This window comes from Borostomias antarcticus (genome assembly GCF_949987555.1).
Source record: "Borostomias antarcticus genome assembly, chromosome: 4".
Taxonomy (NCBI): Eukaryota; Metazoa; Chordata; class Actinopteri; order Stomiiformes; family Stomiidae; genus Borostomias; species Borostomias antarcticus.
Window position 1 is genome coordinate 33,433,726 of NC_140237.1, and position 17,402 is coordinate 33,451,127.

A 17,402-nucleotide genomic window follows, 5' to 3' on the forward strand; every position below is an offset into this window, starting at 1 on the left:
GACCAACGACCACACCAGGGATGATGATCCTCTGGAGGACGGCTGCATGGGTGGCCCCCATCGCCTCTTCCAAGACCCCGTACCACTTCCACGAAGCGGCTGTGGCCTCCCCTCCCTCTGTGCTGACCCCAGTTCTGGGGCTCTTTAGGTCCTATGAGGTTAGATAAGTTTTCTAGTGTCATACAAACTGTGAGTCCCTATCAATATATTTGCTATCATGTAGCCTGTAGATCAAAATCACCTTGTACATGGCTACAAGGTTCTCTGTGTGCTTTATCCAGGCTGTCTCCGTCGTCCCCTGCAGCCCAGCTTCTAAGATGTAGGTCCTACATAAATCAATATTCAAAGTAAACAGACCGCTGGATTGCTTCTGAACAACAATGCATACGTTAGTTAACTTACTCCAAGCCTTTCAGCGTGGTGTTTCTCTTCCCCGTAAACAGAGAAGAGTTGGCCGTCCTCCAGAGGGAGGACCGGCTGATGTTGAATGGGGGAGAGAGAAGGCAGAGATGAAGGCTGAGCGGAGGGAGGAAAGGGGGTTGTTTAAGGAGAGGGAGGACCGGCTGATGTTGCTTCTAGAAGCCTCAGTCAAAAAAAAAAGTTTTATCTTGTTCCATTATTGTTTTTGTTATTTTTTATTAAATGTATTTTCTTGAATTAAATTGGTGTTTGTGTGTCATTCCTTGTAATGTATTCCCAGTCAAAGAACAAATGTCACTATACCTAAAACCAGTCATTAGAGTAAAAGAACATTCCTAATGGACATTGTAGTTTGCAATTAGGCATAAAAGACGGAACACACATGTTGGTTCACAATGCTTCATTGGAATTATTCAGAGACGGTTATGAAAGCATCACTGTTTAATGTGTCTGACTAACGACTACTTGATAAGGGAGTTACATGTCCAAAGCGCTCTGCGTGTTGTGTTAAGACCTTCCAAGTTACTGTACATGACCTGTACACATATCAAGACAATGTGTCTGATGTGTAGATATTACACTTTGTTGAAATGTTAATACATCAAGAAGTAACCTTTACATGTATAATGGAAGAAACACAACCATAAACATTTCTTGGATATTTTTATTACACAATGGTCTTCAAATATACTTTTGACTTGTTTATATTTGGTCAGATCATTAGCTTTCCTTGCAAAAGGTACTGACAGGAGAACGCTGATCTGTTGTCTCCCCCTAAAATACTTAAACTGATTACTATGTACAGTGTTACACATAAATTTAAATACAAATACATTTAAACAAATGCCTCAAGGCTGCCTATAACCAACTGATCGGTGTTTAAAGGAATATGCTCGTTTTTGACAACCTGGACCTTATTTACGACATATTATAAGAAGTTTGACTCACCCATCTCACTTTTTTGTTGTTCGGAGGCCTGTAGAAGAAATATAAAATCCAGCGCGAGCCAGTATATCCATGTAATGGCGGCGCACGGGGCATAGGGAATGCCGTTTCTCAAAATCCATTTTCGGCCGCTAAACGGTTGTTTTCATCAATCACATTGCATGAATCGACAGTTGATATTCCTCTACGCCAGCCATTGTTTTGGTTCCAAATAAGGGATCTTGATCCTCTGTAACAAGCCTCTTTACAAGCCGCTCCCCCACTTGCTCCAGCACGCATGCGCACAGGCCAGCGCGCAGACTTGCTATTCTCCGTCTGTAGGCTACACTCGCGGCTCACATTCTCTGCGCTACGATCGGATTGTTGGTGCCTAGAATATTGTGTGCAATATGGCTGAATATTTGTCAGATTTAGAGGATCTAGAAAATCCGATCGTAGCGCAGAGAATGTGAGCCGCGAGTGTAGCCTACAGACGGAGAATAGCAAGTCTGCGCGCTGGCCTGTGCGCATGCGTGCTGGAGCAAGTGGGGGAGCGGCTTGTAAAGAGGCTTGTTACAGAGGATCAAGATCCCTTATTTGGAACCAAAACAATGGCTGGCGTAGAGGAATATCAACTGTCGATTCATGCAATGTGATTGATGAAAACAACCGTTTAGCGGCCGAAAATGGATTTTGAGAAACGGCATTCCCTATGCCCCGTGCGCCGCCATTACATGGATATACTGGCTCGCGCTGGATTTTATATTTCTTCTACAGGCCTCCGAACAACAAAAAAGTGAGATGGGTGAGTCAAACTTCTTATAATATGTCGTAAATAAGGTCCAGGTTGTCAAAAACGAGCATATTCCTTTAAAGCCTCAAGGCTGTCTATAAGGAACAAGGCAAAGCACACTCATGAACTGATAGACTGACTACTTATGGCAGGATGGGGGTAGTCGTGCTCACCAAGAGCTGCGATCCAGGCAGCTTGTGCTGGTGCTGCCGCTGCGAGACACTTTCTGAGGCCATCTCCAGGGTTGGGATGATCTGCAGCAGCAGGACCATGGCCACCATCAAGGTCTTCAACCTTTAAATGGTTAAATGCAATTAGGCCTACTGTAAGTTGCTTAGCAGACACACAAAAGTGTCTGCTAAATAAATGACTAAGGTAATGCTGGACAAAAGTGTCTGCTAAATGACTGATGTAATGTTACCTCCAAAGACTAGCACCTGTGTGTGAATGACAAGACCATTGTAAAGGGTGAGTACTGAGAAAAGCTCTAAATGAAATGAATTATTATTATTGTTATTGCTATTATTAGCACCTCCATGGTCTTGCCCCATCCTCCTAACCATCACCAAGGTTCCTCTGTGTCGATTTTGACAATCTGAAGTCCCTCCTTGTGTCCACGCCGTCAAAATAGGTCCTCAGCAGGGACGTGGACGTTGACTTGGTGAGGACCTCTGTCTTCCATGTGAGCCTACAGGGGGAATATTATTAGGGCAAACTTTAACTCATTTGTGCGTATGGCATATACTTGTCTTTACAATATGATAATAGATAGATGTCATTATCTGTAGAGCTAAAATGTAACATTACAAAGCAGGCGTGTAGTGATGAGTAAACCCAGGTAAACTCAGTTTACCCACCTCTTTAAAATGAGTTGAGTTTTATTGTTTTGCTTACCTGCCTCTCAGAATCTATTTAATATAACATCCCTGGTACAAATGTAACAGTATAGCTAGCCCCAAGCCAGCACATGCGGGGCTATCAACTAACCTAGCTAACTAGCGTTGCTAGCAAGCTAACGTTCAATATTTACCTCAACTACAAGCATGTCGAGAAGATCTCATGACGGCTCTTCTCCTTGCAGCGCGAACACGTCTTCTCCTGGCGGCAGCAGCAGCCGCACATCCCATGCCAGGCTACATTTTTGTGGATAATACACAAAATGATCACAGAAAACACCGGATAATTGTACCACAGCTTCGCGGGAGTAAACAGTATCGTATCCCGTCACTTCCGCTGGATGACTCGAGTAGCATGCTGTATTTTCTCGCATACTACACGCGTTTTGTGGAACAGTAGGTACTATATAGTATGCAGTATGCATACTATATAGTGCCTACTATATAGCATGTAGCAGGTAGTATGCAATTCGGACACGGCCATGGTCACAGCCCTAAAAGCCCATGTTACATCTCTAATCTCGCCCCAACCCTAAAAACCCACGTTCCATATCTCCTCTAATCTCGCTCCAACCCTAAAAACCCACGTTCCACCTCTCGTCTAATTCCCTCCCTCCGCCCCCCCCCTCTCTCAGCTGGAGCCTTCCACCGAACAGTCCAAGAAGAAGAGCAAGGAGGAGATCGTGGACATAGACGACCCGGAGATGCGGCGGTTCCCCTACCCCTTCAACGAGCTGCTGGTGTGGGCCGTGCTGATGAAGAGGCAGAAGATGTCCCTGTTCTTCTGGCAGCACGGAGAGGAGAACATGGCCAAGGCCCTGGTGGCCTGCAAGCTCTGCCGCTCCATGGGCTACGAGGCCAAGAAGAGCGACGTGGTGGACGATACCTCCGAGGAGCTCCAGGACTACTCCAAGTGAGACTTCACTCTAGGGCTGGGTTTAAAAAATCCATTAATCGATTCTGAATCAAATGATTCAGAATCGATTCATGAATCCCAAAATCGATCTTTTATTTAATGAATGAATGAATAAATGAATTAATAAATAGTTCATTAATTCATTCAATGATTCATTCATTCATTCATTTTTGGAAATCAGTATCGATACCCAGCCGTAGTATTGATGTGTTGCATAAATTGGCAGTCATGTAATTGAGGTTACAGCTCAAAAAAACAGGTTTTAGTAACACTAACCGAATCGATATTGAATCGAATTTGAATTGAATTGTGATAATCGATTCTGAACCGTGTGAATCGGAATCGAATCGATTCTTGAAATTCGAATCGATACCCAGCCCTACTTCACTCCCCTGATACTCGGCGAGTTCAAAATGGACGGGAGTAGAGAGGGCGTGTTCTGAACCCTGAGGGCTTCACAGGAGAGTAATACCAAAGGGAAAAGAAAGAGGGATTTTTTTCTATCCCATTCTACCGGTGTTATAGGGTAGTAGCTTCTAGCTTGTCCTGCTTCTGAATATCATTGACCAATCAGCGTTAAGTCTCGATCTGTGGAGTACCGCCCCCTTTCGGACGATTTCAGTCTGGTTGAAAATCGTCCAGGTTGTTCTGAAAGACTTGCATGTAAAATCTTTATTTATATATTTTTTTACTGTTGGCCCTGTAATGCAAACTCCATGGGCTCCGGAGGAGCAGCACTAACGTGTTTACGTCATTCAGTCCGCACAATAACACAGCTGGCGCCAAGCTAGAGTCACATTCAACATGGCTAGCGTTAGAGCAACTCAAACTCAATTCAGTCCTTAATAATTTGGGTTAAAATCCTTTGTGTGTAGGTCTTTTTAAAAGTAAACAGCAGGAAATGAGCTGCGCACTTGACATCAGTCCTAGTGTTGGTTTTGTCTCTGGTGCAGCAGTCAGGTACAATAGTCATAAAGTTGCAAAAGAGGACTCGCACACAAGAAGATCCCAGACTCAGTCTTATCAGAAGGTTAGTGGATTTAGTAGGGATCAAAAAAATTGCAAACGTTTCAGTCCACGCAGGGACTATCGTCAGTGCAATGTGAAGAGTGTGGATGGCATTTCCATGCCGTGTAAACTAAGGAACAATCCTTGTCTCATATTGCCGTCTGGTTACTGGTGGTATTGCTACGTGAAGTGACCAGAAAAAAACAAATTGTTCAATGCAACGTGACAATGTCAAGCTACTGCTGATTTAGGTTAATCAACCTATTGAACAGGTCATGTTAACCATCATCACAACAATCCCCCCTTTGGGAGATTAGGCAGGAACCGCCACTGCTCCATAATTCAGTTACTGTGCTATAATCCAATTCTGCGGAAGTGATGACGATGACGATGATTCACAGTGAGTTTGGGACTCTGGCCGTGGACCTGCTGGAGCAGTCGTTCCGGCAGGACGAGACCATGGCCATGAAGCTGCTGACCTACGAGCTGAAGAACTGGAGCAACTCCACCTGTCTGAAGCTGGCGGTGTCGTCGCGCCTGCGCCCCTTCATCGCCCACACCTGCACCCAGATGCTGCTGTCCGACATGTGGATGGGACGCCTCAACATGCGCAAGAACTCCTGGTACAAGGTGACCCACCCGCTAGGCTGACCACGCCCTCGGCTGGGCCAAACGTTATGTGTTTGAAGGGGGGGGATAAAGCCAGGATCGGCAGTATACTGTGTGTGGACACTTCCTTTTCAACAAGTCTTTTTTTGGGTCTTTTTTTTTTGTCCAGCGCCATTTTTGGGGGGGATGTGTATAAACCTTGTCTTGTATTGTGTGCGTGTGTGCGCGCGTGTGTGTGTGATTCTAGGTGATCCTGAGTATTCTGGTGCCCCCCGCCATCCTGCTGCTAGAGTACAAGTCCAAGGCTGAGATGTCCCACATCCCCCAGAGCCAGGACGCTCACCAGATGTCCATGGACGACAGCGAGCACAACTTCCAGCACATGGCCGACGACATCCAGATGGTCCGACACGTGCACGTACACACACACACACATACACACACACACACTCTCACACACACACACTCTCACACACACACACTCTCACACACACACACTCTCACTCTCTCACACACACACTCTCTCACACACACACTCTCTCTCTCACACACACACTCTCTCACACACACACACTCTCTCACACACACTCTCTCTCACACACACTCTCTCTCACACACACACACTCTCACACACACACACACACACACACTCTCACACGCACACACACTCACTTGTATGACTCATGGTTAACTCTTGTTACTGGAATAATGTGTGTGTTTGAGTCAATTACAAAGTCAGCCTACTATCACCTGAAGAATATATCAAGGATCAAAGGATTTATGTCCCAGAAGGATTTGGAAAAACTTGTCCATGCGTTTATCTTCAGTAGACACGACTACTGTAACGGCATGTATACAGGTCTCTCTAAAAAATCGATCAGACAGCTGCAGCTGATTCAGAACGCTGCTGCTTGAGTCCTCACTAAGACTAAGAAAGTGGAGCATATCACACCAGTTCTAAGGTCTTTACACTGGCTTCCTGTCTGTCAAATAATTGACTTTAAAATACTGCTGTTGGTTTACAAAGCACTGAATGGGCTAGGGCCAAAATATATTTCTGATCTGCTCATATGCTATGAACCATCCAGACCCCTCAGGTCGTCTGGCACAGGTCTGCTTTCTGTCCCCAGAGTTAAAACAAAGCAGCGTTCAGTTTTTATGCCCCACATATCTGGAACAAACTTCCAGAAAACTGCAGGTCTGCTGCAACTCTTGGTTCTTTTAAAACAAGCCTGAAGACTTTTCTTTTTGCCACTGCTTTCTAAGAGGAGTTATGTTTATCTGTATACTGCACTGTAACTTTTATTCCTGTATTCCATTTGTCCTGCTTTTTGCTTAAAATGTCTATAATGACTTGCTTTTTGTTTTAATGCTTTTAATTTGTCCTGCCTTTTGTTTTAAATGTCTATAATGTCTTGCTTTTTGTTTTAATGCTTTTAATGTCTCATGTAAAGCACCTTGAATTGCCCTGTGGCTGAAATGTGCTATATAAATAAACTTGCCTTGCCTTGTACTCTGTTGATCTTTTGCTCATCTCATTGTCACCTGACAGGATGTGTTCAAGGAGGCCAGAGTGAACGACAACGTGGAGGTGAAGAGCGAGATGGAGACCAACGTTCGCTCCAGGAGGCTTCCACTCACCAGGAAGTTCTACGCCTTTTACCACGCCCCCATCGTCAAGTTCTGGTTCAACACGGTACGGACCAGTCAAAAGAAGTGATGCCGCACACTCTAAGCGCTTTGATGCAAAAATATTTATTGAGACTGATAATTAAAACCATCATTTTGGCATAGGTGCCTTCGTCAGAGCAATCTGCCATAACAATAATGTTCTGGGCTTATATAGACAGGTGTTGTTTATTTAGACAGGTGTTGTTTATTTAGACAGGTGTGTGTACTCAGATAATTCAGAACACCTAACTAATTAGGTTAAGTACTGTATGTTTAACAACAACAGGGAGAAACCGGTGAAACAGGATCCTCAGATAAGTAAAAAGGAAACGGGTCTACAGGTAGTCATAAACAGGTAGTCATGTACAGGTAGTCATGTACAGGTAGTCATGTACAGGTAGTCATGTACAGGTAGTCATGTACAGGTAGGCATGTACAGGTAGTCATAAACAGGTAGTCATGTACAGGTAGTCATGTACAGGTAGTCATATACAGGTAGTCATGTACAGGTAGTCATGTACAGGTAGTCATGTACAGGTAGTCATGTACAGGTAGTCATATACAGGTAGTCATGTACAGGTAGTCATGTACAGGTAGGCATGTACAGGTAGGCATGTACAGGTAGGCATGTACAGGTAGGCATGTACAGGTAGGCATATACAGGTAGTCATGTACAGGTAGTCATATACAGGTAGTCATATACAGGTAGTCATATACAGGTAGTCATGTACAGGTAGTCATATACAGGTAGTCATATACAGGTAGTCATATACAGGTAGTCATATACAGGTAGTCATGTACAGGTAGTCATGTACAGGTAGTCATATACAGGTAGTCATATACAGGTAGTCATATACAGGTAGTCATATACAGGTAGTCATGTACAGGTAGGCATGTACAGGTAGGCATGTACAGGTAGTCATGTACAGGTAGTCATGTACAGGTAGTCATGTACAGGTAGGCATGTACAGGTAGTCATGTACAGGTAGTCATATACAGGTAGTCATGTACAGGTAGTCATGTACAGGTAGTCATGTACAGGTAGTCATGTACAGGTAGTCATATACAGGTAGTCATATACAGGTAGTCATGTACAGGTAGGCATGTACAGGTAGTCATATACAGGTAGTCATGTACAGGTAGTCATGTACAGGTAGTCGTATACATCTGAGGACCACAAAAAGGGCCTCGACATTGAGACCCTCAGGAGCAAGGGCTTTAAGGTTGTAGATCCATGCTGTCTCTCGTTTTAATAACAAAGCGTCTACGTCGGAACAGAAACACACACACACACACCTCAGGGCGGTTTCCAGAAGCATGGGCCTAGATTAGCATCTCCCGTCTGCCAGAGTGCGGCGTCCCTGGCCGGGTCAGGAGCTGATACCATCAGTGGAACACCGGGCCACATAATCACCCCATCCCACTCGCTTATCTGCTCTGTAACCTGTTACCACACCTGCCGTTCCTGCCCCGGGCCCCGTTCCCAGCCCCGATGAGGCCCCGGTGAGGCCCCGCCCTCCAGGCCTCTTCAGGCTCCCAGCCTCAGCTCCCTCTCCCCCCCGGGCCCCCGGGGACACACTTACAATGACTAACGACTGAGAGGGGCTTTTTAAATGGGTGATTTTCCACCACTTTTCATGTCAACGTCTAGAACTCCCTCTGATTTTGCCTCAACACACACACACCTCAGAACCCAGCCCCCACCCCCCCCTCAGAACCCAGAACCCACTCTGCTGACCTCCCCTAAAAGCACTGTGGAGAGAGAGGGCCCGCTCCTGCCCTGTAGTGTATAGCGTGGTGCAGAACGGACGATGATGCGGCCCTTTCCTTGGGTGTCGTTCATTGCCAGTGTTTTCAGCTCGGAGGGTCTGGAAGGATGACCGTTGGGTTACATGAGGATGGCTGTTCTGCATCCAGGCTGGGGTGTAAATCTGATAGATGAACGTGATTATAACCTTTACGTTGATGACCCTGTTATTGCCATCGATCTGTACTGACTGCTACAGTATGTGGGTATCAATAAAAGCTTCAGAACTTGAAAGTTAGCTAGTCTTCTTCTATTCTTCTTAATATATTATTTTATGACTGTGATATTGTAGCTGCTACGAGAGAGATGCTGCCAAACGACATTTCGTTGTATATCTTGTACGATGACAATAAAGCTTCTAATGTAAATTGCTGAGGTTTTGTTCTCTTCCTGGTCAGATGGCGTACCTGGGCTTCCTGATGCTCTACTCCTACGTGGTTCTGGTGAAGATGCCCGAGTGTCCCTCTCCTCAGGAGTGGGTGGTCATCCTCTACATCTTCACCTCCGCCATCGAGAAGATCAGAGAGGTACCGGCTAGAATATACACACCTCCGCCATCGAGAAGATCAGAGTGGTACTATCTAGAATATACACACCTCCGCCATTGAGAAGATCAGAGTGGTACTATCTAGAATATACACACACCCCTTCTGGCTAGAATATACAGTATACACACCTGCCTGTGTTCGGCCTCCTCCACCTGGCCTTCCAGGGCAGGAGAACTCATGTTCCCTGTCTGCACACAAACCATCCGTTAAAACTAGTCCGTTCCCTGTCTGCACACAAACCATGCGTTAAAACTAGTGAGTTCCCTGTCTGCACACAAACCATCCGTTAAAACTAGTGAGTTCCCTGTCTGCACACAAACCATCCGTTAAAACTAGTCAGTTCCCTGTCTGCACACAAACCATCCGTTAAACTAGTGAGTTCCCTGTCTGCACACAAACCATCCGTTAAAACTAGTGAGTTCCCTGTCTGCACACAAACCATCCGTTAAAACTAGTCAGTTCCCTGTCTGCACACAAACCATCCGTTAAAACTAGTGAGTTCCCTGTCTGCACACAAACCATCCGTTAACTAGTGAGTTCCCTGTCTGCACACAAAACATCCGTTAACACTAGTCTGTTCCCTGTCTGCACACAAACCATCCGTTCAAACTAGTCAGTTCCCTGTCTGCACACAAACCATCCGTTCAAACTAGTGAGTTCCCTGTCTGCACACAAACCATCCGTTAACTAGTGAGTTCCCTGTCTGCACACAAACCATCCGTTAAAACCAGTCAGTTCCCTGTCTGCACATAGACTTTGTACAAACACCATGCAGTAAAACTGGTCCGTTTCAGTTTCAAAACTAGCCAGTGAGGATGAAAATACAACTCCACAACTCTCACCTCTTGTGTTGTCTCGTTCCTTCTTTTCCAGATGTTTATGTCCGAAGCGGGGAAGATAAGTCAGAAGATCAAAGTGTGGTTCAGCGACTATTTTAACCTCTCCGACTTCCTGGCTATAGTCACCTTCTTTGTTGGCTTTGGACTAAGGATCGGAGGAGAGTCGGTCATCATCCCCGGCAGGATAGTCTACTGTCTGAACATCATCTTCTGGTATGTGAGACTCCTAGATATACTGGCGGTCAACCAGCAAGCAGGACCGTACGTCATGATGATTGGTAAAATGGTGAGTGGTTTTTGAAGCGATCTGTAATACAATAATTTTGGGGGGCATTTGAAAAGCAGCTGTACTGAGTCCATTGAGTATACATGGAGTCAAATGTCTTTCAGGTGGCCAATGGGTCTTTCTACAAAACATTGTGGTGTTTTATTGATACATTTATGTATATTCCATATTATATACTTTGTACCAATCAGCCACAACATTAAAACCTGCCTAATATTGTGTAGGTCCCCCTTGTGCTGCTAAAGCAGCTCTGACCCTTCGAGTTTGTAGAATCATGTGGAAAAAATTCACCCTCCAATAATATCTTGGCTTTTTATAGCCCTGTAATAACAAACGTAATAAACTGCCAATAGTGTAATAACTCCCAGTAATGTAATCAATTTACATTTTTTCATGTTGTAAAAAACAATAACAAAGTAAATCAATCAGATACAAATATACAGTTGATGCAAATACAGAAATCCAAATGTACCAGAGGACCCTGTCAGAAGTCCATACCTTGACGTGTCAGATGTTTGGGCGGCACGGTGGGCACCTACATAGTATTAGGCAGGTGGTCTTAATGTCGTGGCTGACCAGTGTGTATAGGGCAGGCGTGTGTGTTCCTACAGCTGTTCTCTGTCCACATGCTTTATAAAGCGGGTGTGATTCATGTTCCAGGTGGCCAACATGTTCTATATCGTGGTGATCATGGCCGTGGTTCTGCTGAGCTACGGCGTGCCCAGGAAAGCCATCCTGTACCCCAATGAGGAGCCCAGCTGGACGCTGGCTAAGGACGTGGTCTTCCAGCCGTACTGGATGATGTACGGGGAAGTGTACGCGTACGAAATCGATGGTAAGGAAGACTACGATGGTAAGGACAGTTTTCTAACAGCTTCTCACCACCAGCATGGAAGCTGATTGGCACCAGGGAGCACTGGAAATCAATCCCACGTTGGCCTAATCATCACGACCCCTCCCCCCTCCCCCCACACCCCTCTCCACACACACACACACAAACATGCACACACACGCACACACACACGCACACAAACATGCACACAAACTTGCGCACGCACGCACACACACACACACACACACACACACACACACACACACACACACAAACATTTGGCACCAGGGGTGGTCAACACTGACCCCAAAGGGCTACGGGGGTGTGCAGACTTTGGCTCCACCCCAGCTTTAACCCGCCTGACTCGGACCTCGGCGGACGACCGCGGCGGGCGAGCCAGAGCTCGGGTGGAGCCCAACTGGCCCGCAGTTCTCCGGGAGCAGAGCCGCCCCACTACATCTCCTTCACGCGCCGCTTAATTCACACGGTGTACCTCACGGGTCTGGAGGGGGGGTGAGCTGCATGGTGTTCAGTAGCGTGTTGGGGACGGTGTCCAGTAGGGGCCCCCAGAGGCCCTGAGCAAGGTTAATAAAGGCAGCACCGCGTTCAGGATGGAAATATGTTAACGTTCTGTAGAACATCAGTCAGAGTTCTCCAGTAAAAGTCAGTCAGTCTCAAAGTAAGATTACACATTATCTGGAATGCTTGAAGGAAAATGACAGGGAGGTTGTGTAGTTGTGTGTAAGTTACGTTAAAGGAGTACTTCACCCCTGGGAACCTAAAGGTCAATTGAAATTGGGTCACCTATGTACAGTAGTAGAATTGTGCAGTTTGTGTAATTAGTGCCATATGGCCAGAGAAAAGACGACTCCCACAATGCACTGCGCTCACAGTTATTGTGTTGGACATGTTTATGCGTGTGTGTGTGTGTGTGTGTGTGTGTGTCTCTCACTGTGTCCCTTTCTCCACAGTGCGTGCGTGCGTGTGTGTGTGTGTGTGTGTGTGTGTGTGTGTGTGTGTGTCTCACACTGTCCCTCTCTCCACAGTGTGTGTGTGTGTGTGTCTCAGTGTCCCTCTCTCCACAGTGCTTGTGTGTCTCACTCTGTCCCTCTCTCCACTGTGTGTGTGTGTGTGTGTGTGTGTGTGTGTGTGTGTGTGTGTGTGTGTGTGTGTGTGTGTCTCACTCTGTCCCTCTCTCCACAGTGTGTGCGTGCGTGTGTTTGTCTCACTCTGTCCCTCTCTCCACAGTGTGTGTGTGTGTGTGTGTGTGTGTGTCTCTCACCGTATCCCTCTCTCCACAGTGTGTGTGTGTGTGTGTGTGTGTGTCTCACTCTGTCCCTCTCTCCACAGTGTGTGTGTGTGTGTGTGTGTGTGTGTGTGTGTGTGTGTGTGTGTGTGTGTGTGTGTGTGTGTGTGTCTCTCACCGTATCCCTCTCTCCACAGTGTGTGCCAACAGCACTGAGAACACGGTGCAGTCCCTGTGTGCTGCCGGGGTCTGGCTGACCCCTCTGCTACAAGCAGTCTACCTCTTTGTACAATATATCCTCATGGTCAACCTCCTCATCGCCTTCTTCAAGTAAGACCACATCGCATGCATACATACTGATTACGACAACGCGCATGCTTGCACACGGACACACACATCTCGAAACCACATACACACATCTTGCCATGAATTACTAAACGTGCACACGTATGTGCGTGCGCACGCACCCATGCACGTACAGTACGCAACACGTGTAAATGACTAATGTGATCATGTGATCATGTAAAGAATGTCACGGTTTACTATGTGCCCACTTTAACTACAATATTTTTTGGTTATGATGATGTAATGAGCATTTTTAAGTAGAAACCCCTAACTAGAGACAGGGGCCACAAATTAGCCTTGGCTATGAACACTGAACACTGTGTCATGTTATTGTAAACTGTTACAAGTTTTCTACATTGTCCCACAAATGAACTAATAAATAAAAAACAACATTCTCACTGCTTGGCCTCTCGCTAGCCTATCGTAGAGGGAGCAGACTTAAAAATAAAAAATATTAAATAATTCTCTTCTTCGTGAAACTTTTCACTAGCCTCTTAGATGTAGGCCATCTACCGGATAGGTCCACTTTGTGACGGCACGTCGATGCGTTCTCTTCCTCCGTCAGTAATGTGTATCTGCAAGTGAAGTCCATGTCTAACCTGGTGTGGAAGTACCAGCGCTACCACTTCATCATGGCCTACCACGAGAAGCCTGTCCTGCCGCCCCCGCTCATCCTGCTGAGCCACCTGGTGTCCGTCCTCTCCTGCATCTGCCGACGGAGGAAGAAGGACAGCCGCACCTATGGACCAAGTATGGCGCTCGCCTCTGTCAATACTAGGGCTGCACATTTCAAGGGATTTCATTAATCGATAACTGTTAACCTTAACAAACAATAGTCGATTCATTGATAAGAATGTCCCGTGCTGGCGTGCGCTTTGCTCGCTTCATTTTTGTGTCTTTCTTTGTGTCGTTGAAATGTTCCGGCATCCCAATTAGCCTTCACTACATAGCGTGGCGCCCTCATGTGCACTCAGACCTTAAATCATGAGTAAATTTCACGCAACTCCCGTTGATAACGTCAAAAAAAAAAAAGTTCCATTCCGTTAACAATAAATTAATCAAGTAACCAAATCTTACTCGAGTAAATTCTTGTTGGCTATTAATCGATTGTCGATTAACTGCTAACATCCCTAGTCAATACGTGTCTTTACTAGAATCCGCAGAACTGATGCCGCCTGCGTTTTGTTGTGAAACGACGTCTCTGGAGTGAGGATATCTGATTCTATCCCCTCGTACCGTGTCTCACTGCCCCCCCCCACCCCCCCCCTCTTCTCTCAGAGTTGTTTCTGACTGAGGAGGACCAGAAGAAGCTCCACGACTTTGAGGAGCAGTGCGTGGAGACCTACTTCCACGAGAAGGACGACCAGTTCCACTCTGGTAGCGAGGAGCGCATCCGCCTGACCTCGGACAGGTGGGTCTCGGTGGTCGTCCGCAGCCCGCCGTGCCGTGCGCCAACCTTCTCCACAGGCGGGGGTTTCAATACGACCCTGCTCTTTCTCCCGGCAGGGTCGAGACCATGTGCCTCCAGCTGAAGGAGGTGGGGAACAGGGTTAACTTCATCAAGCGCTCTTTGCACACGCTGGACTCCCAGATCGGCCACCTCCAGGACCTCTCGGCCCTGACTGTGGACACGCTGAAGGCCCTGACCGCCCAGAGGGCCTCCGAGGCCAGCAAGGTCCACAACCAGATCACGCGCGAGCTCAGCCTCTCCAAGAACCTGGCCCCTAGCCTGGGCCCCGCCCCGGGCGACGCCGGCCCCCTCTCCAAGTCCTCCGTCCTGGGGAAGCAGCGCAGCGTGGCGGCCTACTTCGGCCACTCCTTCCCCCAGGCGGCGGGCAACATGGCCGACTCTCTGTTCGGGAGCGGCGTGGACGGGGCGGAGGGGTCGGCGCTGGGGCAGAGGGCCGGGCCGGACCCTCACCCTCACCCCCCGGCGCCGAGCCCGGAGAGGAGGGCGTTGACGGGGCCGGGGCACCCCGCTGCTGAGGCTGGCTTCTTGGGCAGCGCCGGTACCTTCACCCCCCCGGAGCTGCGTCTCCGAGGCCACTCCTTCACACAGAGGCAGCTGACCCGTCCACAGGAGCCGGTGCTCACCGACTCCCCCTCCAGCCTGCCCAACGTGCCCTCCCCCGGGGCGCAGTTCTACGTCAGCAGCACCCCTTCCCAGCCCAGTGGCGCTAGCCACCCCGAACTTACCCTGGGCGGGGCGCACCCCGACCCCACCCAGCCAGACGGCACCACAGTAGAGTTTGGGGCGTTTGTGGGTAAGTATGAGTGTGAGCGAGGTGGTGATAAGCAGGAGGAGGATAAGGAGGTTACCGCGTGTGTGTATCCCACTGTTATCATTGTCTCCAAGACGTCTGGTGTCGCACGGCCTGTTCGCTTGCCTGCTTGCTCTGATGGGTATGAAGGGACAGAAGGGGTAGAGAGGGAGGGGAAGGCCGGTTACGTGCCTGCTTGCTCTGATGGGTATGAAAGGACAGAAGGGGTAGAGAGGGAGGGGAAGGCCGGTTACGTGAACGAGGGATTTTGCGATGACGAGGGTAGATCAAATTGGGTCAGGCAGGAAAGAGATACCGAGACCCCATTGGCTTCTGAGGCGAACTGTCGGCGGGGCCCTTCGCTGCAAGATGGCGTCCACAAAAACAGCCCCCTCCCAGCCTGTGGCCTGGCCCCTGCCGTGGCCCCCAAGAAGCCCCGCGGTCTGAGGAGGAGAGAGGGGAGTGTGCCGCGGTCTGTGGCCCCTCTAAAGGCCTCCCCGCGGGGGCGGAGCGGGCCAGGAGCCCCCCAGAACGGGAGGAACACGTCCAGAGAACCAAGCACATCCAGAGGTTTGAGTCTCAGTCTGAGTCTAAGAACAGGGCAGTGGCTGCAGGGTGCTTGGGTCTCTCTCTCTCCCTCTCTCTCTCTCTCTCTCTCCCTCCCTCTCTCTCTCTCTCTCCCCGCTGGGTGGACAGATCATGTTCCTAATGGACTCTCTCTCCTATCCCTTTCTCTTGTTATGAACGCATGTCTGTGTGCTCTCTCTCTCTCTGGGACACTGTGTTGGGACTTCAGTTAACATTAACATATTCTGTGGGCTAGTTTACAGGTACCAACTTCGGTCCTGAAAAGTTGAACTCAGAGTCGGCATCTGCCACACTTCCAGTACTTCACATTGCGACCTAACATCCTCAGATACAACCTAACATCAGCCCCTGTATATTGTATCGGTCAGTCCTCAGGACTAACGTCCTGGTCCTCTGGTTCTGACCCGGTTGCATCAGGACACGGCATGACAGCCCGGAGCTGCGGAGCATGACTTGATTGGTTGAGATTTGTTCGGCGGAGGATTTGTGACAAATTTGACAGGGAAAGGTGGAAGGGGGAGGAGCTGTGTGTCTTCATCAGTGACATGAATAACTTGACTGAATCAAGAGGTGGGATATGTGATTATCGGTTTCACAGTAGAGTCGTCCTACCAAGCCTGTGTCTTGTCCCCCGTCTCCCACTGGTAGTATTTGCACAAGCATGGGCCGTGCACCTCTAAGGCGTGTGCTGGCTTGGCCGTTAAAGCACAGCGCTGGTCTCATGTCGCTGGTTGGTTAACTCTCGTCCTCCTCCTTCACTCAGGACATAAAGACAACCTGGAGCTGCAGAGGTCCTTCCCCAAAGAGACGGCCACGTCTAGCAGACAGCCCACCCCGCCCACGCGCACCAGAGAACAGGTGTGTGTGTGTGCGTGTGCGTGTGTGTGCGCGCGCCTCTTTGCATGCGTAGCGTCCCCCTTGTAGGCCCACAGCGTTTTTGTTCCTCAACAGAGCAGAAGGGGAATTTGCATGAGACCTCACCCCAAAAAAAGCCTCTACGGAGCAAACTAGAGCCCAACAGCCGGCCCAAGACCTGCCTGGTCTCGCTGTTGTCCTGGAGCTCGTCCCCTGGAGCTCGTCCCCTGGAGCTCGTCCCCTGGAGCTCGTCCCCTGGAGCTCGTCCCCTGGAGCTCGTCCCCTGGAGCGCGTCCCCAGACTCCTAGCAGGCCCAGGATCAGCAGCTAACCCACCTGAAATGCTCTGTCCACTTCACTGCTGTATCTGTGTTGGCTGAACCATCGAACCCATGTTGTTTTTATGATTACAACCCCTTTTCATGCGAGGTGACATCAAGTGTCTAGAAATTGACACTTAAAGGTGCTCAGTTCGATTTCTCTTTTCTTTTTTCGGCCACTAGATGGGGCAGTGGTGCAGCGTATCAGATATAAACAAGTGGGCGTTTTGACTCCATAT

At 48.3% G+C, this 17,402-nt stretch overlaps 1 protein-coding gene across 6 annotated transcripts in view; it reads left to right on the forward strand.

Annotated features, from left to right (window-relative positions):
• The window catches only part of trpm7 (transient receptor potential cation channel, subfamily M, member 7), a 46,329-nt gene that overhangs the window by 20,340 nt on the left and 8,587 nt on the right, over positions 1–17,402 (forward strand). For all 6 annotated transcript variants that reach the window (XM_084436881.1, XM_084436885.1, XM_084436883.1 and 3 more), the window contains exons 16-27: positions 3,669–3,946; positions 5,359–5,587; positions 5,814–5,969; positions 7,119–7,262; positions 9,443–9,571; positions 10,466–10,717; positions 11,378–11,552; positions 12,993–13,125; positions 13,706–13,890; positions 14,419–14,551; positions 14,647–15,404; positions 16,753–16,847. In XM_084436881.1, the coding sequence (XP_084293007.1) occupies positions 3,669–3,946; positions 5,359–5,587; positions 5,814–5,969; positions 7,119–7,262; positions 9,443–9,571; positions 10,466–10,717; positions 11,378–11,552; positions 12,993–13,125; positions 13,706–13,890; positions 14,419–14,551; positions 14,647–15,404; positions 16,753–16,847 (2,667 nt within the window). The remainder of the gene's footprint in view (positions 1–3,668; positions 3,947–5,358; positions 5,588–5,813; positions 5,970–7,118; positions 7,263–9,442; positions 9,572–10,465; positions 10,718–11,377; positions 11,553–12,992; positions 13,126–13,705; positions 13,891–14,418; positions 14,552–14,646; positions 15,405–16,752; positions 16,848–17,402) is intronic.